The sequence below is a fragment of the Pogoniulus pusillus genome, chromosome 26 (assembly GCF_015220805.1).
Source record: "Pogoniulus pusillus isolate bPogPus1 chromosome 26, bPogPus1.pri, whole genome shotgun sequence".
NCBI lineage: Eukaryota > Metazoa > Chordata > Aves > Piciformes > Lybiidae > Pogoniulus > Pogoniulus pusillus.
The window spans coordinates 812,700-838,788 of record NC_087289.1 but is presented as its reverse complement, the minus strand read 5'-3'; the positions used below and the strand labels follow the sequence as shown (position 1 = coordinate 838,788).

The window sequence follows — 26,089 nt, the reverse complement described above, 5'->3', positions numbered from 1 at the left end:
CTTAACACTCAGTGCCTAAAGCTATATTTGCCTGTAGCATTTCAAACTCCTAATTCCTTCTCTGGTGTTTAGCTGTGCAGGGAGACCTGAACAAGCACCAGAAAGCTTCTTTTGATCCGAAACCAAAGAGTGTGGAAGGGAGAAAGAGGCTGAGCTCTGAGTTAAAACATCACCCTGGATGCTTTGTAAGAGCTGATCAAAACAGTAAAAAATAATGTTTGTGAGTTCTGGAGCAGAGCAGTGGCAGATAGAAGCTACAGAGGGAGAGTCACAGGCTCACAAAATGCTTTTGGAGGCAGCACTGAGTTGACATTAGAGCTTGGTTGGTGGCCCTGGCTGTCTGCACCTCCTAGGAAGGTTTGGATTGGAAGGGATCTCAAAGATCATCCAGCTCTAACCCCTTGCCATGCTCCCCCAAGGACAGCTCCCACCAGCACAGAGTGCTCAAGGTCTCATCCAGCCTGGCCTTGAACACCTCCAGGGAGGTTGTGGAGCTCAGAAGCACCCAGTGTGATTGAAGATCACATTGGGTGCTTCTGTGCTCCACAACCTCCCTGGGCAACTTGTGCCAGTGTCTCACCACTCTCAACCTGTGCCAGTGCCTCCCCACCCTCACTGCCAACAATTTCTTCCTCCTCTCCACTCTCACTCTCCCCTCTCCCAGCTCAGAGTCGTTGTCCTTCCTCCTGGCACTCCCAGACCTTGTCCAAGTGCCTCCCCAGCTCTCCTGCAGCCCCGTCAGGCACTGGAAAGCTCCTCTGAGGTCTCCCTGCAGCCTTCTCTTCTCCAGGCTGAACAGCCCAAACTCTCCTAGCCTGTCCCCATAGCAGGGCTTCTCCAGCCCTTTGATCATCTTGGCGGCCTCCTCTGGACCCTGTCCAGCAGCTGCAGGTCCTTCTTGTGCTGGAGGCACCAGAACTGGATGCGGTGCTCCTGGTGTGGTCTCAGCAGAGCAGAGACAAGAGGCAGAGTCCCCTCCCCGTGCTGCTGGCCACACTTCTTCATCAGTGCCTTTGGGCTGCGTGCTGCTGAGGAGCCCAGGCTGGATAGCAGGTGCTAAAAGGAGCTGTGCTGTGCTCCTCAGATCCATTTCCAGCCTTCAGCTGCCCACAGGTGCCGATAAGAGAGCGCAGCCTGGAGCGGTGCGGCCACGCTGGGGGCTCCCAGGCTCTGAATAACCTCCTCAATTACTAAGCACTTGTGAGCCCTGCCAAGCCAGTCCCGTGACATTAATGGGGTCTTTATAACCTTTTTAACTTGGTGTTCCTCTGACAGAGCACGACAGCAGCAGCGCTGCCTTCGCCCTGGGCCAGCCAAACCTCATTTCCAGCCGCTAATCAGCATTTACTATTTAGATAGCTGGCAATAACAGTGCCCTGAATGAGATTGTACTGAGGAAATACAAACTGATTCAATTACTGTCTTTAATGGACTGGTTGGAGCCTGTGGTCAGAGTTTGGTGGAACAGAAGCCTGCTGGTTAGCTTTGTTTCCTCTTCTGTTGCAGGTGCAAACAGGAGCAGGTTGTGTTCTCCCGGCAGAAGTTCTCACTCTGTGACCAAGACTAAGAATGGGCTCAGGGAGCCATGAACGAGGATGGATGGTCACAGGCAGAGAGTGGTGATCAAGGGCACAATGCCCACCTGGAGACAAGTGCCAAGTGGCTCCCTCAGGGGTCAGTGCTGGCACCAGTGCTGTTTGCCATCTTTGTCAGAGAAGGGCAACGAGGCTGGTGAGGAGCACAGCCCTGTGAGGAGAGGCTGAGGGAGCTGGGGGGGTGCAGCCTGCAGCAGAGGAGGCTCAGGGCAGAGCTCATTGCTGCCTGCAGCTGCCTGCAGGGAGGCTGTAGCCAGGTGGGGTTGGGTTCTGCTCCCAGGCACCCAGGGACAGAAGGGGACACAGCCTGAAGCTGTGCCAGGGCAGTTCAGGGGGAAGTTGTTGGCAGAGTGATTGGCATTGGAATGGGCTGCCCAGGGAGGTGGTGGAGTCTGTGTGGCTGGAGGTGTTGAAGCCAGGGCTGGCTGGGGCACATAGTGCCATGGTCTGGTTGACTGGATAGGGCTGGGTGCTAGGTTGGGCTGGGTGAGCTTGGAGCTCTGCCAGCCTGCCTGAGTCTGTGATTCTATGGTTCTGTGGTTCTAAGTGGGAAGGCAGCTTAGAGATCCTCTCCTGCAGCCTGCCTGCCGCACATCTCAGTCCACACCTGAGGCAGGATCCAGCCCACGCCAGCTCCCAGGTCCTTTGGGCTTGCTTTCCCTCCCCTCTCGAGTTCAATAAGCAGCAAAGGCAGGAGAGGCTTTCAGGCTTCCCAGAGCCAGTGCAGTGATTCATAACTGTTTGATAATTACAGTGTGATGGCAAATAGATGCAGCCATCACTCACCCCGGCCTGGGCGTCCGCAGAAAGAGAGAGCTCAATTTATAAGGCCAGGCAGTGGTGTACAAGGCACAAAAAAGAGCACATTTCAAGGCAGTTATTGAGCTGGGGACAGCAAAAGTTGGTTGTGGGTTGGGTTTTTTTTCTTAAATCAAATAGAGTGTGGATTATGAATTTGTCTGTGTGCTGCAGCAGCTCCAGAGGGTGACTGAGGGGTAAAAAAGGAGAAGAAATATTGGTCCTTTCTCTCCCTTCTTCCAGTGGTATATCAATGATGTGAGGTGGTAGCTCTGGTACCTCCCCATGGCAGCCAGAGACATCTGCTGGAATTGAAAATGCCAGGGACAACAAAACAAACCCAGGCCCTGTCAGGGCAGGAAAAGGCTGAGAGTTGGTGTCCCAGCAGGGTGGAGATCATCCAGCCCAACCCCTCTGCTACAGCAGGGGCACTCACAGCAGCTTGCCCAGCATCACCATCTCAGAGGCTGGGGTCAGGCTCTTGGCAGTGGTGCCCAGGGACAGCACAAGGGGCAATGGGCACAAACTGGAACCCAGGAGGGAAAAGGGAACCTGAACAGAAGGAGAAATTTCTTCAGCGTGCAGGTGCTGGAGGCCTGGAGCAGGCTGGGGAGGTTTAGATTGGACTTGAGGAAAAAGTTTTTCACAGAGAGAGTGGTCAGGGACTGGAATGAGCTGCCCAGGGAGGTGCTGGAGTCACCCACCCTAGGTGTGTTTCAGGGTGGTTTGGATGTGGTGCTTGGGGATGTGGTTTAAGGTGACTCTCGTAGAGCAGGGTTGTAGGTTGGGCTTGGTGCTTCTGAGGGGCTTTGCCAGCCTGGGTGTGCCTGTGGGACTGTGAGTTGGATGGGGCCATGAGCAAGCTGATCTAGCAGGAGCTGCCCCTGCCCATGCTGGGGGAGTTGGAACTGGATGTCCTTTAAGGTCCCTTCCAACCCAACCCAGTCTCTGATTCTCTGGTCATAGAATCATAGAATCAGTCAGGGTTGGAAGGGAGCACAAGGAGCAGCCAGTGCCAACCCCCCTGCCATGCCCAGGGACACCCTACCCTAGAGCAGGCTGCCCACAGCCTCAGCCAGCCTGGCCTGAAACACCTCCAGCCATGGGGCCTCAACCACCTCCCTGGGCAACCCCTGCCAGGCTCTCACCACTCTCCTGCTCAACAACTTCCTCCTCACCTCCAGCCTCACTCTCCCCACCTCCAGCTTTGCTCCATTCCCCCCAGTCCTGTCACCCCCTGAGAGCCTAAAAAGTCCCTCCCCAGCTTTTTTGGAGCCCCCTTCAGATCCTGGCAGGCCACAAGAATGTCACCTGGGAGCCTCCTCCGCTCCAGCCTGCACAACCCCAACTCTTTCAGTCTGTGCTCAGAGCAGAGCTGCTGCAGCCCTCTGAGCATCCTCCTGGCCCTGCTCTGGACACTCTCCAGCATCTCCACAGCCCTCTTGTCCCAGGGGCTCCAGACCTGGGTACAGTACTCCAGGTGGGGTCTCAGCAGAGCGCAGCAGAGGGGGAGAATCCCCTCCCTGGCCCTGCTGGCCACACTTCTGCTGCTGCAGCCCAGGCTCTGCTTGGCTTTCTGGGCTGCAAGTGCACACTGATGGCTCCTGTGGAGCTTCTCCTCCAGTAGCACCCCCAAGTCCCTCTCCTCAGGGCTGCTCTCCAGCCAGCCCCTGCCCAGCCTGGATTGGTGCTTGGGATTGCCCCGACCCCGATGCAGGACCTTGCACTTGGTCTTGTTGAACCTCCTGAGGTTGGTCTGTGCCCACCTCTGCAGCCTGTCCAGGTCCCTCTGGCTGGATCCCTGCCCTCCAGCCTGGCTGCTGCACCACACAGCTTGGTGTGGGCAGCAAACTTGCTGAGGCTGCACTCAGTGCCTCTGTCCATGTCCATCATCCTGTGACTACAGTTTTTTCCCAAAACGAGGTAAAGCAGAGCTCAGCAGAGCTGTAGGCAGGAGCTGCAGCAGGGCTTTAAGAGGAGCTGCAGCAGAGCTGTAGGCAGGAGCTGCAGCAGGGCTTTAAGAGGAGCTGCAGCAGAGCTTTAAGAGGAGCTGCAGCAGAGCTTTAAGAGGAGCTGCAGCAGGGCTTTAAGAGGAGCTGCAGCAGAGCTGTAGGCAGGAGCTGCAGCAGGGCTTTAAGAGGAGCTGCAGCAGGGCTTTAAGAGGAGCTGCAGCAGAGCTTTAAGAGGAGCTGCAGCAGAGCTGTAGGCAGGAGCTGCAGCAGGGCTTTAAGAGGAGCTGCAGCAGAGCTTTAAGAGGAGCTGCAGCAGGGCTTTAAGAGGAGCTGCAGCAGAGCTTTAAGAGGAGCTGCAGCAGAGCTGTAGGCAGGAGCTGCAGCAGAGCTTTAAGAGGAGCTGCAGCAGGGCTTTAAGAGGAGCTGCAGCAGAGCTTTAAGAGGAGCTGCAGCAGAGCTGTAAGAGGAGCTGCAGCAGAGCTGTAAGAGGGGCTGCAGCAGAGCTGTAGGCAGGAGCCTACACTCCCCCTACTCCCCATGGCTGTCAGGGGCAGGTTTTATTTACATGGAGCCAGAGTTAACAGACTGAAGTGGTTTGAGGGCTTTAATCCCTTGGTAAATTAGCCAGCAGCAGGCTTGGCCTTTTCATGGCTGGGCTAAACCACAGGTTGGTGCCATGTGGGCATTAGCAAGAGGAACCACCTGAGGGAATAGGGAATAAATGAGGAGTGCTGGGGAAGGGAGGCAGAGAAAGGCAATGACACTAAATGACTTCTTAAAGGACAAGCTTGGAGGATTATCCAGGCAGTTATCATTTGATTTGTGTGCCATTGATCCTGGGAAATGGGAAACATCCTCATTGTGCTGCAGACTTACCCAAAACAACAGCCAAAGGTGCAAAATCCTTCCTTGCTGAGCTGGAAATATAGAAAGAAATGGCTACAAATTCAAAATCCATCCTTAGCCTGCTGGAAACTTACAGGAAAATGACTGAACATTCAAACTGCATCCTCGTGGTGCTGTAAACCTATAGAGAAATGACTGAAAAATCAGAATTCCAACCTGCTTGATTCTGTGGTTCTGTGCTCAAGATCAATTTCTGTCAATATAAATTCTTGTCAAGATAAAGATTCCCTGATCAAGATGAAAAGGCTCCCAGGTGACCTTCTTGTGGCCTTCTGGGATCTGAAGTGGGCTACAAAAAAGCTGGGGAGGGACTTTTTAGGCTCTCAGGGGGTGACAGGACTGGGGGGAATGGAGCAAAGCTGGAGGTGGGGAGAATGAGGCTGGAGGTGAGGAGGAAGTTGTTGAGCATGAGAGTGGTGAGAGCCTGGCAGGGGTTGCCCAGGGAGGTGGTTGAGGCCCCATGGCTGGAGGTGTTTCAGGCCAGGCTGGCTGAGGCTGTGTGCAGCCTGCTCTAGGGTAGGGTGTCCCTGGGCATGGCAGGGGAGTTGGAACTGTCTGATCCTTGTGGTCCCTTCCAACCCTGCCTGATTCTATGATTCTATCAAGATAAGTTCTGGTCATGATAAAGATTTCCTGATCAACAGAAATTCTGATCATGATAAAGATTTCCTGAGCAAGATCAATTTGTATGAATATAAATTCTTATCAACAGAAAATTTCCTGGTCAGTTCCTATCAGTATAAACTAGCAACATCCTACCAAGATAAATTCTTATCAAGATAAATTCCTATCAAGGTAAAAGTTTCCTGATCAAGATCAGATCCTATCAATAGAAACTGTCAATATAAATTGCTATCAAGATAAGTGATCAACATCAATTCCTACCAAGATAAATTCTTATCAAGATAAATTACTATCAAGATAAAGATTTCCTGATCAATTCCTATCAATAAAAATGATGAAGATAAGTTCCTATCAAGAGAAATTCTTATCAGTATAAATTCATATCAAGATGAAGGTTTCCTGATCAATTCCTATTAATATAAATTAGCAACATAAATTCCTGCCAAGATAAATTCTTATCAAGATAAATTCCTATCCATGTTTTATGACCAAGATCAGTTCCTCTCAATGTAAATTATCAAGATAAATTCTTATCAGTATAAATTCCTATCCAGGGTTTCCTGTCCAGGATCAGTTCCTATCAATATAAATTATCAAGATAAATTCCTATCAAGATAAGTTCCTATCCAAGATTTCCTGACCAAGATCAGTTCCTCTCAGTGTAAATTATCAAGATAAATTCCTACCAAGCTAAAGGCTTCCTGATGAAGCTCAGTTCCTCTCCAGCTCAGTTCCTACCAGGGCAAAGATTTCCTGATGCCTCCCCAGCAGTGTGTGTCCAAGCTCCACCGCCAGCTCGGTGCATCACTTCTGGCTTGCTCTGGTGGGTTTGGGTGGCAGCAGTGGATGTTTGCTGTGGCTCTGGGGGTGTTAACAGCTGGTTCCACTCTAATGAAGGGAACTATTCAGATGGTGCTTGCTGCAGTGGAGAATCGATAGCAAACAGAACCTGGGGAAGGCTGATGGCAGATGAAAACCATCAAACCTACCTGTTAGCCTCCACGTCCCTCCCTCGGAGCTTTTAATTGTCTGCTTGGAGAGAAGGGGTTTGGGGATCAATCTGCAGATCTGTTGCTAATATTACACTTAATTAGAGCAATCAAACCCCGTGCTTGGAGTGTGACACCTGCCAGGGAGAGCTTGGACCCCACGGCAAGCAGCATGCGTTAGCAGAGCTCCTTTTGTGTGTCCGTGGGCACTGAGCAGGGCAGGGTCCCTAGTGGGGGCCCTGCATTGGCTTTGATCTGGTCTGGGGGCAGTTGGGGCTCCCAGAATGCTGCTGATCAATGATTTCCTTTCAGCAGTGAGGTAATTAAAGAGCTTTACTCAGCTCGGGCTGCGTCCTCCTGCAATTTGTCATTCCGGAGAGTTAAAGGAGATCGATGGGGTGCAGTGGGCTGGTGCTGGGAGCTGAGGAGGAGGAGGATGCTGAGAGGGGAGGAAGCTCCTGCGAGCCGTGGCTGCAGGACACAGGTGGGTTGTGTATCTGGGACCTGGGGCAGACCTGTGCTCGGCGCAGCTCTTGCACTGGCAGCACTTTGTTACCTGCTGTGCTCGTGTGAAAGGCTGTGGACCAGCCCGAGCCTGGTGGTTATTGATCCCGGGCTCCTCAAAGGGCTGGGAGTCAGCTTCTCTGAGACAGCAGCAGTTACAGCTCTGCCACGGGCTTGCCACACATCTGCCACTCCGGTTCTGCCGTGGGGACAGGGCTGTGTAACATCACCCTGGCATTGTAGTGCCTCGAAAGAAGCTGTGATGAAAGCTGGCCTGGGAAGAAGCAAAGTGTGGCCAGGTAGAGAGGAGGTTTTGATAGCTCAAATTAGTGACATTGTCTGAGGCAGCTGGGGCTGTGCAGGCTGCAGAGGAGAAGGCTCCCAGGTGACCTTTTTGTGGCCTTGCAGGATCTGAAGGGGGCTACAAGAAAGCTGGGGAGGGACTTTTTTACGCTGTCAGGGAGTGATAGGACTGGGGGGAATGGAGCTGCCCTGAGCCTCATCCAGCCTGGCCTTAAACACCTGCAGGGATCAGGCTTCCACCACCTCCCTGGGCAACCCCTGCCAGGCTCTCACCACTCTCATGCTGAACAACTTCTTCCTAACCTCCAGGCTGACTCTCCTCATTTCCAGCTTTGTTCCATTCCCCCCAGTCCTATCACTCCCTAACAGCCTCAAAAGTCCCTTCCCATCTTTCTTGTAGCCCCCCTCAGATCCTGGAAGGCCACGAGAAGGTCCCCTGGGAGCCTTCTCCTCCCGAGGCTGCCCAGCTGCAGCTGCCTCAGTCTCTCCTGGCAGCTGGGCTCTGCCAAGGCTGCAGAGGGAGCACTGTAAATGCAGATGCATAGTGCAGGCTGCCTGCCCTTGGAGGTGACTTTCTTACCCACAGCAGATCTCTCTGAAGCCCTCTCCTGGGATCCAACCCTTTGTGGTTCTGAGTCTTGGCCTTTTTCTCTCCCCCCCCCCCCCCCCCCCCCTTTCTCCTGATGAATTTTAACTTCCAAAGGGAAGTTAACTTCCAAGGAGCTTCCCAAAGCAGGCGTTTGTTTGCAGTCCGTTAAGAGGCAGAAGGCAGCAGGACAAGAAGGCTGCTGCTGGCTGTGCCGCCGGGGGGGGCTGTGCCTGCCCTTCAGTGCAGCTGCCCAATCCACACCCACAGGAGCCCCTGGCCGCCTTCCAGCACCGATCTGCTGCTCCTGGCCAAGCTAAATTGTTTGTTTTCAGCAGCATTTCTTCCTCTTCAATCAGTTAATCTGGAATGAAGTGTTACAGGCAGCCCGTGAATGTTTCAGCGCCCGGCGCAGGCCTGGCTCCTGGGGGATGCTTAATGACGCCGGGCACAGCCAGTGATTGGAGCAGTTAATGATGGCAGCCCAGGAGGGAGAGGCAGAGATGCTTTACCACCAGAGTGAGTGCAGTGCAGTGCAGTGCAGGGGAACTCTCTGCCTCACCAGGCTCTGAGCACACTGCCTCCAAGGCTAGCAGGAGGGCAGCCGAGTGCCTGCTGGCATCGGCCATGAGGCTCTCCCACCCGTCCCCCCCTTGGCACACACTGCCTCTCTGGGTGCCAGGTGTCAGCTGCTTTTGGGTGCCTGTCCTTGATTCTGCAGTTGGGGCATAGGAGACCCTGAGGGGTCTGCACCAAGCTCCTTCTTCTGCCCACTCCTTTTCCCCCACCCCAGAGGAAGTCACTCAGGTGGAGGCTGGCATTTGAACATTCCCCCCATGGAATTCTTCAGACTGAACATCAGCTGGGACAAGAACTGCCTCCAGTTAGGCTTTTCTTCATGAGCTCAGCTGCACTTTCAGGGGGCACAGGTCTTGGGTGGCACATTAGCTGATGGCAAGAAGTCAAAGCTGGTGCCAAGAAGTCAAAGCTGGTGCAGGCCTTTCTGAGCTGGATGCCCATCCCTGCAGTATTTACAGCATCCACTGCAGCCAGCTGGGAGCCTCAGGAGCAATTGAAACCAATTAATTATTACTGTTAAAAACATCTTTCAGCTGAATTTGCTCTCGGGGGTGGGGGGGGTGTGAGGAAGGGAAGAAATGAGAACTGTGCTGAAGAGCAGATGGGTGGACCTGGCCAAGAGCTGCTTATTAAATCATCATCATCATCACCACAGAATCATAGAATGGCTTAGTCTGAAAGGACCTCAGAGCTCAGCTACTCCAACCTCTCTGCCATGCCCAGAGACACCTCTCAGCTAGATTCAGCCTCATCCAGCCTGGCCTTGAACACCCCCAGGCAGGAGGCAGCCACAGCCTCCCTGGGCAGCCTGTGCCAGGCTCTCACCACCCTCACACTCAACAACTTCTTCCTCAGCTCCACTCTCCCCTGCTCTGCCTCAGCTCCAAACCATTGCCCTTGGCCTGGCTCAGACCCCCTCAGCACAAGTCCCTCTGCAGCCTTCCTGCAGGCTCCCTTCAGGCCCTGGCAGCAGCTCTGAGGTGCCTCTGGAGCCTTCTCCTCTGCAGGCTGCCCCCCCCCAGCTCCCTCAGCCTGTGCTCACAGCAGAGCTGCTGCAGCCCTGGCAGCATCTCTGTGGCCTCCTCTGGCCTCTCTCCACAGCTCTGTGTCTTTTCCTCGTTGTTAGGAAGAGGCTGGAGGTGAGGAGAAAGTTCTTCCCTGAGAGAGTCATTGGACACTGGAATGGGCTGCCCGGGGAGGTGGTGGAGTCGCCGTCCCTGGAGCTGTTCAAGGCAGGACTGGACGTGGCACTTGGTGCCATGGTCTAGCCTTGAGCTCTGTGGTAAAGGGTTGGACTTGATCTATGAGGTCTCTTCCAACCTTGGTGATACTGTGATACTGTGAAGTTGTTGGCAGAGAGAGTGGTTGGCATTGGAATGGGCTGCGCAGGGAGGCGGTGGAGTCTCTGTGCCTGGAGGTGTTGCAGCCAAGCCTGGCTGGGGCACTTAGTGCCATGGTGGGGTTGGCTGGGCAGGGCTGGGTGCTGGGCTGGGCTGGTTGCTGGGCTGGGCTGGCTGCGCCTGGAGCCCTGTGCCAGCCCGGCTGGCTGCGTGGTTCCGGGCGGCAGGCAGAGGGCAGAGGCTCTGCAGCGCTGCCTGCCCGAGCTCGGAGCTTGCCGCAGCTGCTCCCGAGTGCTGCGGGTGCGGCGCGGAGATGAATGGGAGGCTGGGGGGATGTGACAGGCAGCACGCTGCTTTGTGATCATTCCAAACTCCTAATAATCTCCCTCACCTTCCCCTGCCTGCCTCTAATGAAAGAGAATAGGTGATTGCACCGCGGGCGATGTTCCGCGCCTTAATGACTCCTCCAAAGGCAGATTTATGAAGGGAGAATTAACTTTGAATGAGGATTGAATTGGCCCCGACAGCCTGATAGACTCTGACACAGATTCTGTGGCAAAACAGACGTAGGCCTAATTGATTATCAATATTTTAAGCAAAGTGATGAAAATAAGCATTAAGTGATGAGAAAGGCAGTCTGAATGCGGCAGGCAGCGAGCAGGAGCCGCCGAGCCTTCGGGGAGCTCGGCCCCCTCGCCGCTCTGGAGTGTTTAGCTGTCAATCCTTACCTATTTGTCACTTCCCACCACCTCCTGCTCCCGTCTCAGGCTGGTTTTAGTTTTAATATTTTTCCCTCCCCCTCCAGCTCCCTCCCTGCCTCCCTCCCAGCTTTCTGACCGGCATGTTAATGCCCTGCCCCGGGCCTCAGCCTGCTCCCCTCTCTCTGCACAACTTGGGCTCATGTTTTAACCTGCTTTGGCTTCAAAAGAACTTCCTCTGCCTGCAAGCTGGGGGGGTTTGGGGCTGTTCTCTCTTCTGTCCTCTGCTTTTCTTCCCCTTCCCACCCCCCAGCCCGTGGCGTTGAGCCACAAACTGCCTGGTGACAAAGGGCAAAGTCATGGAAGCGAAGAGCAACACAAATGGCCTGGTTGGTGTGAAAGGATTGCTCTGATCCGGCCAGGCTGGATCCCACTGGGGCAGAGGGATGAGCTTAGCCTGCCCCTGTGCTCAGCACTGCTCAGGCCACCCCTGGAGTGCTGTGTCCAGCTCTGGGCTCCTCCATTGCAGAGAGATATTGAGGTGCTGGAAGGTGCCCAGAGCAGGGCAGCAAGGCTGGGGAGGGGCCTGGGGCACAGCCCTGTGAGGAGAGGCTGAGGGAGCTGGGGGTGTGCAGCCTGCAGCAGAGGAGGCTCAGGGCAGAGCTCAATGCTGCCTGCAGCTGCCTGCAGGGAGGCTGTAGCCAGGTGGGGTTGGGCTCTGCTGCCAGGCAAGGAGGGACAGAAGAAGGGGACACAGCCTCAAGCTGTGCCAGGGCAGGTTCAGGCTGGATGTTGTTAGGAAGTTGTTGTCAGAGAGAGTGATTGGCACTGGAATGGGCTGCCCAGGGAGGTGGTGGAGTTTCTGTGCCTGGAGGTGTTGCAGCCAAGCCTGGCTGGGGCACTTAGTGCCATGGTCTGGTTGGTTGGGCAGGGCTGGGTGCTGGGTTGGGCTGGGTGAGCTTGGAGCTCTCTGCCAACCTGCCTGACTCTGTGATTCTATGAGGTTCAGTAAGGCCAAGGGCTGGGTCCCACACTTAGGGCACAACTACCCCTGGAAGACTGCAGGCTTGGGGCAGAGTGGCTGGGTGGAAAAAGAGCTGCAGGTGCTGGGTGACAGCAGGTGGAGATGAGCCAGGGGGTGCCTAGGTGGGCAGAAATGGCACCATCAGCCTGGCCTGGATCAGCACTGGTGTGGGCAGCAGCAGATGGAGAGGGATTGTCACCTCCTGGACTCAGCACTGGTGAAGCCAAACCTGGGTTCAGTCTTGGGCTTCTCACTCCAAGGACATTGAAGGACTGCAGAGGGTCCAGAGAAGGGCAGCGAAGGTGGGGAAGGGTCTGAAGAGCAGGGCTGGGGAGCAACAGTTGAGGCAGCTGGGGGTGTGCAGTGTGGGGAAGAGGAGCTGAGGGCAGAGCTCATTGCTCTCTGCAGCTCCCTGAGAGGAGGCTGCAGCCAGGTGGGGGTTATGCTCTGCTCCAAGCAGTTAGAAGAGGAAATGGTCTCAAGTTGCCTCAGAGGAGGTTTAGGTTGTCCATGAGGAACAATTTCTTCCCGCAGAGGGCTGCCAAGGCCTGGCCCAGCCGAAGGGGCTGGATGCTCACAGCAGTGCTGTGTAATTGGGATGGGCAGTGCAGAGCAGAGCCATCCCCCGAGGATCAGGGCACTGTGCTCTGTGAAGGAGCCAGAAGAGTGCCCCCCAGAATGTCTGTGCTGTCTGAACTGGGTGCAAATGATCTTTTAGCACCGACTAAAAAGACAACAACGTCCCCAGGTGGCATAAATCTGGCAGGATATTGTTGTCACTTCTGGTTTGGAACCAATAGCTCCAGGACTCTGCTCCTGCTGCTGCTGCCTGAGGAAATGATCTGGGGAAATGGTTGGCTGGAATTGGTTGGATGTGTGATAGGGAACTTCCCATGGCACTGGATGAATATTCAGCAAAGAGGATTTCCACCAAGCCTTGGGAAATGGAATGTAGTGGGGGGAGGGAAGGGGGGAAGAGAGCAGGTGAATTCAGCAGGGGCTGGGCAATTAATAATGGATTGTGCTTGTGTGTAGGTACCTGAGGCAGCTGAATGTTTTATAAGGGCAAAAATGTTTGTGTTTCAGAAGGACAGTTCAGGCTTCCTGATCAGCAGGGTGGATGGGCTGGGTTGGCTGCACTCTGGGTGCAGTGCCCATCTGGCATTTCTGCCTGCTTGCTCTCCTCAACTCCTCCTGCAAATGCACAGCCTCCATTTTCCACTCAGGGAACCCACATTCACCTTGAAATCATTAACACTGTTGTTGTTGTTGTTGTTGTTGCTCACAGAACCAACCAGCTTGGAAGAGAGCTCCAAGCTCACCCAGACCCAGTCCAACCTATCCCCCAGCCCTTTCCAGCGAACCAGCCCATGGCACTAAGTGCCCCAGCCAGGCTTGGCTTCAACACCTCCAGGCACAGAAACTCCACCACCTCCCTGGGCAGTCCATTCCAGTTCCAATCACTCTCATCCAGCTCCAACCCCCCTGCCATGCCCAGGGACATCTCACACCAGAGCAGGCTGCCCACAGCCTCAGCCAGCCTGGCCTTAAACACCTCCAGGGATCAGGCTTCCACCACCTCCTTGGGCAACCCCTGCCAGGCTCTCACCACCCTCATGCTGAACAACTTCTTCCTAACCTCCAGGCTGACTCTCCCCATTTCCAGCTTGGTTCCATTCCCCCCAGTCCTGTCACTGCCTCACAGCCTCAAAAGTCCCTCCCCAGCTTTCTTGGAGCCCCCTTCAGATACTGAAGGGATTAGTTTGAGGTTAGTTTGAGGGGGTTTGATAACAGTGAAGTGACTGAATGCAGCAGCTTAGCTTGAATGAGACATCAGAGCTTTGCTTGTGACTTAGCAGTGCTGCTTCACCTGTGCATACTCCTTGCTCTCAGGTCATTCCCCTTGCCAAGGCAAGATTGGTTTCTTCTTCCAGCACAAGCAGCCTCTTACCCAGCCAGGCTGGAACAAGCACCTCTGTAGGGGACACCTGGATGCTCTTCCATCCCATTCTGCAGCTTACTGATAGTCCATGGGCTGCCAGCAGGTCTCTACAGTCCACAGCTGGTTTTGTCTCCGTGTAGGCAAACATCTCCAACGTCTCCCGTGTGTCATTTCCCCATCCTTCAGAGAGAGGGAAAAGAAAACACAATCAATAGGGTTGTCATTTAATCCAGGCTTGGATGAGCTCTGAGATGCTGCACCCTGGAGCACCTCCTGATTTATTTATTCTCTGTTTCAGAGAGCTTGGTAAGCAGTTGGGCTTTTGTGGTGCCAGCTGTTTCTGCGTGCAGGCAGCCAGCTTCAGGAGCAGCCTCAGCAGCTCCCCAGATCAATGCAGCCCAGACTGCTGCTGCAGAGGCTCCTCTGATCTGCTGGGAGGGATGAGCAGCTGTCTGTCTTCCTCTGGCTGCAGGACAGTGCACGGCAGGACAGAGTTCTCCTCCAAAGAGCAGGGCTCTCAGTGCTTCTCACGGGATCTCAGCACAGAGCAGGGTTGGAAGAGACCTGTGGAGGTCAGCCAGGGCAAGCCCTCTGCTAAAGCAGGGCACCCACAGCAGCTTGCCTGGCAGCACCGTGCCTGGGGAGGGGTTGGAAGCTCTCCAGGCTCTCCAGAGGGGTCTGGGCAGGCTGGATTGATGGGCCAAGGCCAGTGAGATGAGATTCAACGAGGCCAAGTGCTGGGTCCTGCACTTGGGTCACAACAACTCCACAAAGGCTCCAGGCTGGAGACAGAGTGGAGGGAAAGTTGGAGTGAGCTGGGCTTGGGCTCCTCTCTCTAGTAAGAAGTGACAGGACAAGAGGAAATGGTCTCAGGTTGTCCCAAGGGAGGTTTAGGTTGGAGATGAGAAGAAACTCCTTCCCTGGAAGGGTTCTCAGAGTCTGGCACAGGCTGCCCAGGGAGGTGGCTGAGTGCCCACCCCTGGAGGTGTTTGAGAGGCAGAGCTGTGGTGCCAAGGGCCAGGGCTCAGCCCCAGCCTGGGCAGAGTTACACACTGGTCAGCCTGGATGCTCTGAAAGGGCTTTCCCAGCACCAGCAACTCTGAGGCTGTGGTTCTGTGAATCCCTCCTGTGCAGCACCAACTGGCTGAGGAAGAGATAAATCAAATTCCAGCGTGGTAGTTTATTGAATCTAAATCGTGCCCAGTTGGCCCAAGAGCTATCGAAGCAATCCATCTTCTGCTGATAATGGAGGCTCCTGAAATCCACCTGATGTTTGCATTATTAAATTGCAGCCTAATGAGCTCTGCTAATACATATTGAAGACAGTTGTAAGGAGCAGAATGTGAATCTGAGCAGGATAATTTGAGAGAAACATCAGCTGAGCATTTTACATGACTCAAGGGGTAGATCTACAATTACACAGCCAACCCAAATTGAATTTAAATGGGATTTCTATTATCCTTGTCCTTTTACCAGGGAGAATCAAGTGCAAATGAAGTAAAAAGTCTTTAGAGTTAGTGGCAGTTTGTTTTTATTACCTCATTTAATAGATCTGGGTAATGATGGTCGCTGGCAGAAAAGTGCTAATGTTTCATGGCTTCAGATGTGCTCTAAAGAGGTGCAAAAAAATGGGCATGGAGACAGAGCAGGGCAGCACAGAATGGTTTGTGTGGGAAGGGACCTCAGGGATCAGCCACTGCAGCCCCCCTGACAGGGGCAGGGACAGCTGCCCCCAGCCCAGCTTGCTCAAAGCCTCACCCAGCCTGGCCTTGAGCACCCCCAGGCAGGAGGCAGCCACAGCCTCCCTGGGCAGCCTGTGCCAGGCTCTCAGCACCCTCACACTCAACAGCTTCTTCCTCAGCTCCACTCTCCCCTGCTCTGCCTCAGCTCCAAACCATTGCCCTTGGCCTGGCTCAGACTCCCTCAGCACAAGTCCCTCTGCAGCCTTCCTGCAGGCTCCCTTCAGGCCCTGGCAGCAGCTCTGAGGTGCCCCTGGAGCCTTCTCCTCCCCAGGCTGAGCAGCCACAGCTCCCCCAGCCTGTGCCCACAGGGAGGTTCCCCAGCCCTTGGATCATCCTTGTGGCCTCCTCTGGAGCTGCTCCAGCAGTTCCAAGTCATTATTCTGTGGTTGGGTAACTCCTCAGGTTAAGTTGTTTGTTTCCAGGAGATGCAGCCCCTGGCTTTGAAAAGCCCCCAGGGTTGGGAAGACCTTTTCAGACCTCATTGGAATTTGGATCTTTATTGAACACTGCCTCCTGTAACATCCTCCTAAGTGAGCTCAGGGAATCTGGCTCAGAGGGCTGTGGGCAATGCTGCAGGGACTGGTTGCAGGCCTGGAGCCAGTGGTGTTCACACAGCTCAGGACTGGCCTCAGGAGGGCCATGGGCTGCATGGAGGAGAGTGTGGGCAGCTTGGCAAGGGAGCTTCTCCTGCCCCTCTGCCCTGCCCTCGTCAGCCCATGACTAGAGTCTGGGTCCAGCTCTGGGCCCCCCAGCTCAAGAGCTGGGCATGGTGCTGCTGGGCAAGCTGCTGTGGGTGCCCTGCTGGAGCAGGGCTGGACTGGCTGAGCTCCAGAGGTCCCTTGCAAGCCACCCTGCTGGGCTTCAGGGGTCTGCTGCAGAACTAAGGCCGTGCAGACCTGTCCTGCTGCCTGCAGTTTGTGCCACAGCTCCCAGCAAGTGCTACCCCTTGCAAGGGCTTGGTGCAGCTTCTCAGATCTGTTTGGGTTTGGTTCTCTTCCCCTTTCAGGGGGTGCTGCTTTCTAAGCCCCAGTCTCTCATGCAGCATAATGCTGTTGGAGGCTGCTTCTCGCTTAGCTCACTCATCAGGCAGCGAGATGGCAATAAAGGAGAATGGCCCCTTTGAGACATGGCTGCTGTGGAATAGATGATGTGCTGGAACAGAACTGTAATTAATTTACAGAGTGTATTGAGAGTCCCTGGCTACTCTGCTCTGTATTTTTAATCTCCTTTAACATCTCCAGCAAAGTGTGTGCAAACCCCTGCAGTTGAGCAACTAGGAGATAATTAAGTAATAAGGGAAGAGGTTTCTAGAGGGAAAAAAAAGTCTCTTTAAGGCATACTCTGGGAACATGAATGAAGGAGTGCTGCTGTGCTCTGCTGGGAGAGCTGTGTGCTGCCCCCTGCAGCCAGAGTAATCCTGGTAGCCCTGCGTGGAGGGCTTGGAGGGCACCTCTGGAGACCTGTTCTAGTGAGAGGTGTCCCTGCCCATGGGGGGGAGTTGGAACTGGATGAGCTTTGAGCTTCCACCCTAAACCATTCTGTGATTCTGTCAGCTCAGCCAGTCCAGCCCTGCTCCAGCAGGGCACCCACAGCAGCCTGCCCAGCAGCACCATGCCCAGGGGGGCTGGAAGCTCTCCACACAAGGACACTCCACAGCCTCTCTGGGCAGTCTGCTCCAGGCCTCCACCACCCTCACAACAAACAACTTTCTCCTCCTGCTCAGGTGGCACCTCCTGGGCTCCACTTTGTGCTTACTGCCCCTTGTGCTGTCCCTGGGCACCACTGAGCAGAGCCTGGCCCCAGCCTCTTGCCCCCAGCCTTTAGCTGTTGCTGAGCATTGCTCAGCTGCCCTCTGGGGCTGCTCTTGTGCAGGCTCTCAGCCCCAGGGCTCTCAGCCTCTGCTGCTCCCAGAGCTGCTCCAGGCCCCTCAGCAGCTTTGCAGCCTCCCCTGGGCTCTCTCCAGCAGTTCCCTGTCCCTCTTGAGCTGGGGAGCCCAGAGCTGGGTCTTTGACTCCTATTTTAAACATGATCTGCAGCTCTGCACCCCTGGAGATGAGTTGTTCTTCCTGGGCTAGCCTCAGCAGAGGTCCTAGGGGTTGCTGACTGTGGCAGCAGATCTTTTCTGTAGTTGGCCTGCATTTGTTTCCTTGTGGTTTGGCTTGGGGAGCAGCATGGTGAGGAGAGGGGTGCTGGGGAAAAGGAGCTTTCAGATGTTCTAATTAACAGCAACAACAGCAGGGAGCAGGAACGCAGCGGGATGGTGCTGAGGGGTGTGGGGTAGCAGTGGGCTGGGTAGTGTTGGGTTAATGGTTGGGCTTGGTGACCTCAAAGTGTTTTCCATCCAAAGCAGCTCTGTGGTTGCATGATTTGTGTTGAGTCAAGAGAAGGTGGCACCATTGCCCTCCACACTGCCATCTCTGCTGATGTCTTCGTGGAGAACCAAATTCTCTTCTCTTGTGCTCGTCAGCTTCGCTGGGGGAGCTGCAGGCCCCCAGGCAATGTGGAGCAGAGCAGCAGAAAACCAGAGGGGTGAAGGCATTCTGACCCTTGTGTTTCTTTTCAGCTAAAGCTGATGAAGCATTGAAGGCTAAAGAGAGAAGTGAAGAAGAAGCCAAGAAGAGAAAGGAAGAAGGTAATGCAGTCTGAAGTCACTTGCAAGCTGCAATCCCCTCAGTCAGGAGAAGAAGAGGACCAAGCTCCAGTGGGGCTCAGTGGTTCTCTCTCCTGCAGCTGGGATGCTCACTCTGCTCTTCCTCTGGCACACCACAGCCTCTGGAGCTGGGGAAGGGCAGCCCCCTGGAGCAGTGCGGGCTGGGGCTGAGCTGGTGTGGAGCAGCGCTGGAGAGGGAGCTGGGGTGCTGCTGGACAGCAGGAGCTGTAGTCAGGCTGGTCCTGCAGCAGCTGCCTAGGGCTGGTGCCTTAGGGTCTCAGACTGAAGTTAGGAGCTCTTCTGAGTTAAAGGTTGAAGGTTGGATTTGATGATCTTGGAGGTCCCTTCCAACAGAGCATCCTGCCCAGGTTCCAGATGCTCCTGCTCAGCTCTGAGCCCATGTGGCAAAGTCTCTTTGGAACTGGGAACTCAGCTCTGTAGCATGCCACAAGGTTACCTTAAAACACCTCAGGTTGCTTGTTCTGCCTTGGAGCATTATTCAAGGCCTGAGCTCTGGCTGTTTGAAAGGCAGGTTTGGAACTGTTGAGTTACTGGAGCAACATCAACCAGTGGGGAGCATTTGAAACAGCTTTGCAAGTGGCAGGAAGTGTCTCCTGAATACCTGCACAAAGGGAATTGATGACTTGCCCTAAAAAAAACAGCTCCAGAAATCCCCTTTTGATCCTGTGGCTGCAGTGAATTTCATTACAAATGAGAATGCTGCTGTCCTGGCCTGGGTGACCTTTAAATGTCTCTTCCAAGCCAAAGCATCCTGTGATGATCATTTAGTGTGCTTTGCTTTGAGCCCACGGTATGCTGAGAGGAATTAATTCGTGCTCAGAGCCCATGCTGCTGGGGCAGGGGGGGTGTGACAGCTTCGTGGGCATGGCAGGCTTGGAAGCTGGTTTCAGAGCAACAGGGGAGATTTGCTGTCACAGTCATAGGATCACAGACTGGGCTGGAAGGGACCTCCAAAGGTCTCCCAGCCCAAGCCCTGCACTCAGCAGGGACATCCTGCACCAGGGCAGCTTGCTCACAGCCTCCTCCAGCCTCACCCTGAAGAGCTCCAGGCATGGAGCCTCAGCCAGCTCCCTGGGCAGCCTGTGGCAGGCTTCCAGCAGCCTCCTGGTGCAGAACTTGTTCCTCACAGCCAATCTCAGTCTGCTCTGCTCTCATCTCAAACCATTGCCCTTGTCCTGTCCCTGCAGGCTTTGGGCACAGTCCCTCTGCAGCTTGCTTGTAGCCCCTGCAGGCACTTGCAGACAGCTCTGAGGTCTGCCTGGAGCCTTCTCCTCTCCAGGCTGCACAGCCATAACTGTCCCAGCCTATCCCCACAGCAGAGGTTCTCCAGCTTCTGATCATCTGTGTGACCTCCTCTGGATCTTCTCCATCAGGTCCATGTCCTTCCTGTATGGAGGGCTCCAGAACTGGACATAGCACTGCAGGTGAGGTCTGTCCAGAGCAGAGCAGAGGGGCAGGATCTTCTCTCTCCGTCTCTGGCCACACTGCTTTGGATGCAGCCCAGGCTGCCCTTGACCTTCTGTGCTGCAAGCTCACAGTGTTGGAATGGCAGAGCAAGGCTCACAGGCAGGGGCTGGGTGTGCTGGGGGCTGCTGGTGGTGAGGAGATGCTCTTCACCAGCAGAGATGTGTAGTGTATGGCTGGCAGAATCCTTCTGTTGCTGTTTCCATCCCATCCCATTGTGAGGCCTCATCTGCTAACAATTGCTTGGCCTCCAGTGATGGGAAAGGGGTGACTATGGCAAGGGGAAGGGGAAACAAGCCCAGAGCAGAAGGGGCTGGTTGGTGGCTGGGGAACAATGGCAATTTAACAGCAAAAGCAGGAGGCAAACCTCTTTTCAATTTATTAATAAGCACCATAAAAAGAATCCTGTGGTGCCTTTGAAAGGCTTGTGAGGACGTTGGGCTGCTCTGAACTGAATAGAAAATGTCTCCTGAGGAGCAGCTTGTGAAGGAAAGCTCATCAATTTGTCTGCAGCCTCAGTGCCCAATTAAGAAGCAAAGAGTTGATTTGCAGTGCCACACGAGAGGGCTTCCCAACTTGTGTCAAGTGCTGGGGCACAGCACGGCCAGGAGGGATGCAGTGCTCTGGGGCCTGTGTCCTGCACCTGGAGGGCAGGGATGAACTGCAGCAGCACAGCCTGGGAGGTGACTGCTGGAGAGCAGCCCCAGGGAGAGGCACCTGGCAGTGCTGGTGGAGAGCATCCCTGGGGCAGCAATGTGCCCTGGGGCCAAGAGGCCAATGGGGTTCTGGGGGGCATTGAGCAGAGTGTGCCCAGCAGAGCCAGGGAGGGTCTCCTGCCCCTCTGCTCTGCCCTGCTGAGACCTCATCTTGAGAGCTGCCTTCAGTTTGGGGCTCCCCAGGTGAAGAGGGACAGGAACTGCTGGAGAGGGTGCAAGGGAGGGCTGTGAGGATGAGGAGGGGACTGGAGCAGTGCCTGGTGAGGAGAGGCTGAGGGACCTGGGGCTGAGAGTCTGCAGAAGAGAAGACTGAGAGGGGATTGAATCAATGTTTGTATCTGAGGCTGGGGGTCAGGAGGGGGGGACAGGCTCTGCTCACTGCTCCCTGGGACAGGACAAGCAGCAGTGGATGGAAGCTGCAGCACAGGAGGTTCCAGCTCAGCACAAGGGCAATTTCTTCACTGGAAGGGTCCCAGAGCCTGGCACAGGCTGCCCAGAGAGGCTGTGGAGTCTCCTTCCCTGGAGCCTGTCCAGGCCTGTCTGGATGTGTTGCTTTGTGCCCTGAGCTGGATTGTGTGGTCCTGCTCTGGCAGGGGTTGGACTGGATGAGCTCTTTGTGTCCCTTCCACCCTCTGACATGCTCTGATCCTGTGATCCTGTGTGTGTCCCCCAGTGCTTTCAAACAGGACTTTTCTTCTTCTTGCCTTCATCATCTTACCCTGTCCTCTGCTCAGCCCCTGCAGTGCTGGGGCCAGCTCTGGAGTGCTCAGCACAGGAAAGACCTGGGATTGTCAGAGCTTGTCCAGAAGAGGCCACAGCAGTGCTGGCAGGGCTGGAAGGGCTCTGCTGTGAGGCCAGGCTGGGAGGGCTGGGGTTGGGCAGCCTGGAGAAGAGAAGGCTGCAGGGAGGCCTTAGAGCAGCCTGCCAGGATTTGAAAGGGGGCTACAGGAGAGCTGGAGAGGGACTTCAGACCAAGATGTGGAGTGACAGGACAGGACTGATGGCTTCAGGGTGGAAGAAGCTGGATGGAGATTGGACATGAGGAAGGATTTCTTCCCCAGGAGTGTGCTGAGGCACTGGCACAGGTTGCCCAGAGGCCTGTGGAGGCTCCAAGGCTGGAAATGTTCAAAACCAGGCTGGATGAGGCCTTGAGCAAGCTGGGCTAGCAGGAGGTGTCCCTGCCCCTGGCAGGGGGACTGGAGCTGGATGAACTTTAAGCTCTCTCCCAGCCCAAAGCAGATCATGGTGGGTGTTGAAGAGCAGGTTCTCTTTCCCACTTCCACCACACAGCTTCCATCTGGCCGGAGCCAGCTGGGCTTGGGCTCTGCTGCCAAGGGACAGGTGTTAGGACAAGAGGGAACAACCTCAAGTTGCCCCAGGAGAGGTTTAGGTTGGACCATCAGAAGGAACTTCTTCCCTGGAAGGTGCTGGAGGCCTGGAGCAGGCTGCCCAGAGAGGTGGTGCAGACAATCCTGCAACCATCCCTTTGGATGCCACTTCCTTGCCCCGGGAGCTGTGTGCTGAGGGGCTGGAACCTGCCGAGGGCTCCGAGCTGCCCAAGCTGCCAGCCCAGCACTGCCCCCTCCCCTCCCCTGCCTTGCCTCTTCCATATGCAGAGCTTTGCTGCCGTGCATACAAATCAGGGACAAGGAGGAGCTGCAGACAGCTGACCTGAGCTCCAGAGGAGAGACTGGGGGGGCTGGTGCTGGCTGCAATGTTTTAATTACCAGGGTCCCCGTGGCCAGCTGAAGGACATGCAGCAGGGAGAGAAATAATTCAAACAGGGAGCTTGGCTTTCTTTTCATTTCATTTTTACAGGGTTTTTTGGAAAGGGATTAAAAAGAGAAGAGAGGGAACAGGCCTCCCTCCAGCTCATGGCAGTGCTGCAGCTTGATTGCATTTGCACTTCCATTGGAGCTATGCTAATTTGCTGCATGGAATTAAGGTTGTTAATTACAGACTCCCTGTTTTCACAGGAGCATTTGCCTTGGGTGGGGTGGGGGTGCTGTGGGTGGTTCTTCCTGCCATGTTTTTGGGGGGAGTTGGTTTCTTGGTTGGTTTGGTTTTTCGTTTGTTTGCTTCTTTTCAGTCAGCTGAAAAATGGCATCCAAGTCACAGAATCACAGAATCAGGCAGGGCTGGGAGGGACCACAAGGAGCAGCCAGTGCCAACCCCCTGCCATGCCCAGGGACACCCTACCCTAGAGCAGGCTGCCCACAGCCTCAGCCAGCCTGGCCTTAAACACCTCCAGCCATGGGGCCTCAACCACCTCCCTGGGCAACCCCTGCCAGGCTCTCACCACTCTCATGCTCAACAACTTCTTCCTCACCTCCAGGCTGACTCTCTCACCTCCAGCTGTGCTCCATAGGGATGCTGTGGGTATTTTTGCTGCCCAAATTGCTTTCTCAGTGCAGGTTTGGCAAGCAGATTTCAGCTGGAGTGGGTGGTGGCAGCAGCTGGGGTAAAGGCAGAAGGTGCTGCAAGGGGAGAATTCCAGTGTGGAGGATTAGACATTGGAATCATCTTCCCAAGGGATGTCTTGGATTGCCCTACAGTGGATGCTTCAAGCCTCAGCTTGCCAGGGTGCTGGATCAGCTCCTGCAACTGGTGGAGAGTCACAGAATCAGCCAAGTTGGAGGAGAGCTCCAAGCTCACCCAGCCTAACCTAGCACCCAGCCCTGCCCAGCCAACCAGACCATGGCACTAAGTGCCCCAGCCAGGCTTGGCTGCAACACCTCCAGCCACACAGACTCCACCACCTCCCTGGGCAGCCCATTCCAATGCCAATCACTCTCTCTGCCAGGAACTTCCTAACAACATCCAGCCTGAACCTGCCCTGGCACAGCTTGAGGCTGTGTCCCCTTCTTCTGTCCCTCCTTGCCTGGCAGCAGAGCCCAACCCCACCTGGCTACAGTCTCCCTGCAGGCAGCTGCAGGCAGCAATGAGCTCTGCCCTGAGCCTCCTCTGCTGCAGGCTGCACACCCCCAGCTCCCTCAGCCTCTCCTCACAGGGCTGTGCTCCAGGCCCCTCCCCAGCCTTGCTGCCCTGCTCTGGGCACCTTCCAGCACCTCAACAGCTCTCTGCAATGGAGGGACAGGGATCTGCTGGAGAGGGTTCAAAGGAGGGTTCCCAGGATGATGAGGAGACTGGGGCACTGCCTGATGAGGAGAGGCTACGGGACCTGGGGCTGTTCATTCTGGAGAAGAGAAGACTAAGAGGGGATCTAACAAATGTCTATCAGTATCTGAGGCCTGGGGGTCTGAAGGTCCCCCTGGAGCAGACACACAGGAACATGTCCAGGTGAGCCTTGAGAGTCTCCAGAGCAGCTCTCGGGGCAGGCTGCTGCAGTGCTCAGCCTCCTTCGTGCTACAGAAGCTAATTCTCATAGAGCCAGAGAATGGTTTAGGTTGGAAGGGACCTCAGAGCTCAGCCAGTTCCAACCTTCCCACTAGAACAGTCTGTTCAAGGTCTCATCCATCCTGGCCTTGAACACCCCTAGGGAGGCTGTGGATCACAGGAGCACCAGATGTGACCTTTGACTGTCCCTCAGCCTGGCACTCCCAGCCCTTCCCCAAAGTCCCTCCCCAGCTCTCCTGCAGCCCCTTCAGGCCCAAGAAGGCTGCTCTGAGGTCTCCCTGGAGCCTCCTCCAGTTGACACTCTTTCAGCCTGTCCTCATAGCAGAGCTGCTGCAGCCCTGGGAACATCTTCATATTGAGATGGAACTTGGTGTGGTCAAGTTTGTGCCCTTTGCCTCTTGAGCTGGCACTGGGGATGGTGGTGCCCAGCTGGGCAGCATGGTGCAGGTGCACACAAAGAAGGCTTAGGAGAGTTGTGGCTGTTCAGCCTGGAGAAGAGAAGGCTGCAGGGAGACCTCAGAGCAGCCTGGCAGACTCTGGACAAGGGTGGGAGTGCCAGGAGGAAGGACAATGGCTTTGAGCTGGGAGAGGGGAGAGGGAGAGTGGAGAGGAGGGAGAAATTATTGGCAGTGAGGGTTAGAGAGCCTGGCACAGGCTGCCCAGGGAGGCTGTGGAGCACAGAAGCACAGAATGGGATCCACAACCTCCCTGGAGGTGTTCAGAGCCAGGCTGGATGAGGCCTTGAGCACCTTGTGCTGGTGTGAGGTGTCCCTGGGCATGGCAGAGGGGTTGGACCTGGATGATCTTTGAGGTCCCTTCCAACCCATCCCATTCTATGATCACTGAGGTCCAACCCAACCCATTCTGTGATCTCTGAGGTCCAACCCAACCCATTCTGTGATCACTAAGGTCCAACCCAACCCATTCTGTGATCACTAAGGTCCAACCCAACCCATTCTGTGATCACTAAGGTCCAACCCAACCCTTTCTGGGATCTCTGAGGTCCAACCCAACCCATTCTATGATCACTAAGGTCCAACCCAACCCATTCTGTGATCACTAAGGTCCAACCCAACCCATTCTGTGATCTCTGAGGTCCAACCCAACCCATTCTGTGATCACTAAGGTCCAACCCAACCCATTCTGTGATCACTAAGGTCCAACCCAACCCATTCTGTGATCACTAAGGTCCAACCCAACCCATTCTGTGATCTCTGAGGTCCAACCCAACCCATTCTGTGATCACTAAGGTCCAACCCAACCCATTCTGTGATCACTAAGGTCCAACCCAACCCATTCTGTGATCACTAAGGTCCAACCCAACCCATTCTGTTATCACTAAGGTCCAACCCAACCCATTCTGTGATCACTAAGGTCCAACCCAACCCATTCTGTGAATCTCTGAAAGGTTCCCAGCAGAGAGGAAGGAGGAGAACTTTCCAGGTGACTGCCCCCGGTGTGTCCTCTGGAAGTGCCTCAGTGGGTGGCTGGAGGGGGCCATGGCAGGGACTGTCCCCAGGCTTCCTCCCTGGCCATTTGCCTTTCCTCCTGGCTGCTGCTCTTTGGCCCCAGCCGTGAGCGGATTAGTTCTGCCTAGCCACGAAGGGAAAAAAAACCATTTTGATACCCTCTGGGGAAATAAATTTGGCAGCAAATCAGCCTGAGTAGATTTAATTATCAGTGGGAGACCTCTCCCCTTTCGGGCTTAGTGATCCTGAAAGCCCTCCCCTGGCAGCGGAGCCGTGCGGGGCTGAGCTGCGCTTCCCGGCGCCTCCCTCCGCCTCCACGATAAGCCAAGCAATTACTGCCTTATTGATTTTTCATCATGGCAAATGCAAAGTTGATTTTTCTCCTTCCCCCCCACCCCTCCCTCCCTGGCAAGGCAGGGGTGATGAAGTGTTTCCCCCCACCCCCTCCTTGCTTTAGCACCAGAGAAGCGATGTGGCAGAATCTAATATCCTGAGGTCAACCTCTGCAGGCGGATAATAGGGTGCCTGGGCCACGTGCTGGGGGGAGAGGGATCAGGGCTACAAATGTGCTGGGATATGTGTGGAGACAGTTTAATTTGTTCCATTTATATGAACAAGTCATGTGGCACAGGCCTGGGAAAAAACACCCTTTGAATAGGCTTGGAAATGCAAACCCACGTGGGCAGGAGGAGCCAGGGGATGCAAGGGAGCCAGGCAGGGAAGTGCTGGGGAGGCAGCTCTGGGGGCAGCAAAGTCAGGCACAGCTCTGCTGTGAGCAGCAAAGTCAGGCACAGCTCTGCTGTGAGCAGGAAAGTCAGGCACAGCTCTGC

General features: G+C 55.1%; 1 protein-coding gene across 1 annotated transcript in view; it reads left to right on the top strand.

Annotated features, from left to right (window-relative positions):
- RSRC1 (arginine and serine rich coiled-coil 1) overlaps positions 1-26,089 on the top strand; it is a 145,225-nt gene that overhangs the window by 105,566 nt on the left and 13,570 nt on the right. Inside the window, exon 8 of the mRNA XM_064165769.1 lies at positions 18,146-18,214. Within this exon, the coding sequence (XP_064021839.1) occupies positions 18,146-18,214 (69 nt within the window). The remainder of the gene's footprint in view (positions 1-18,145; positions 18,215-26,089) is intronic.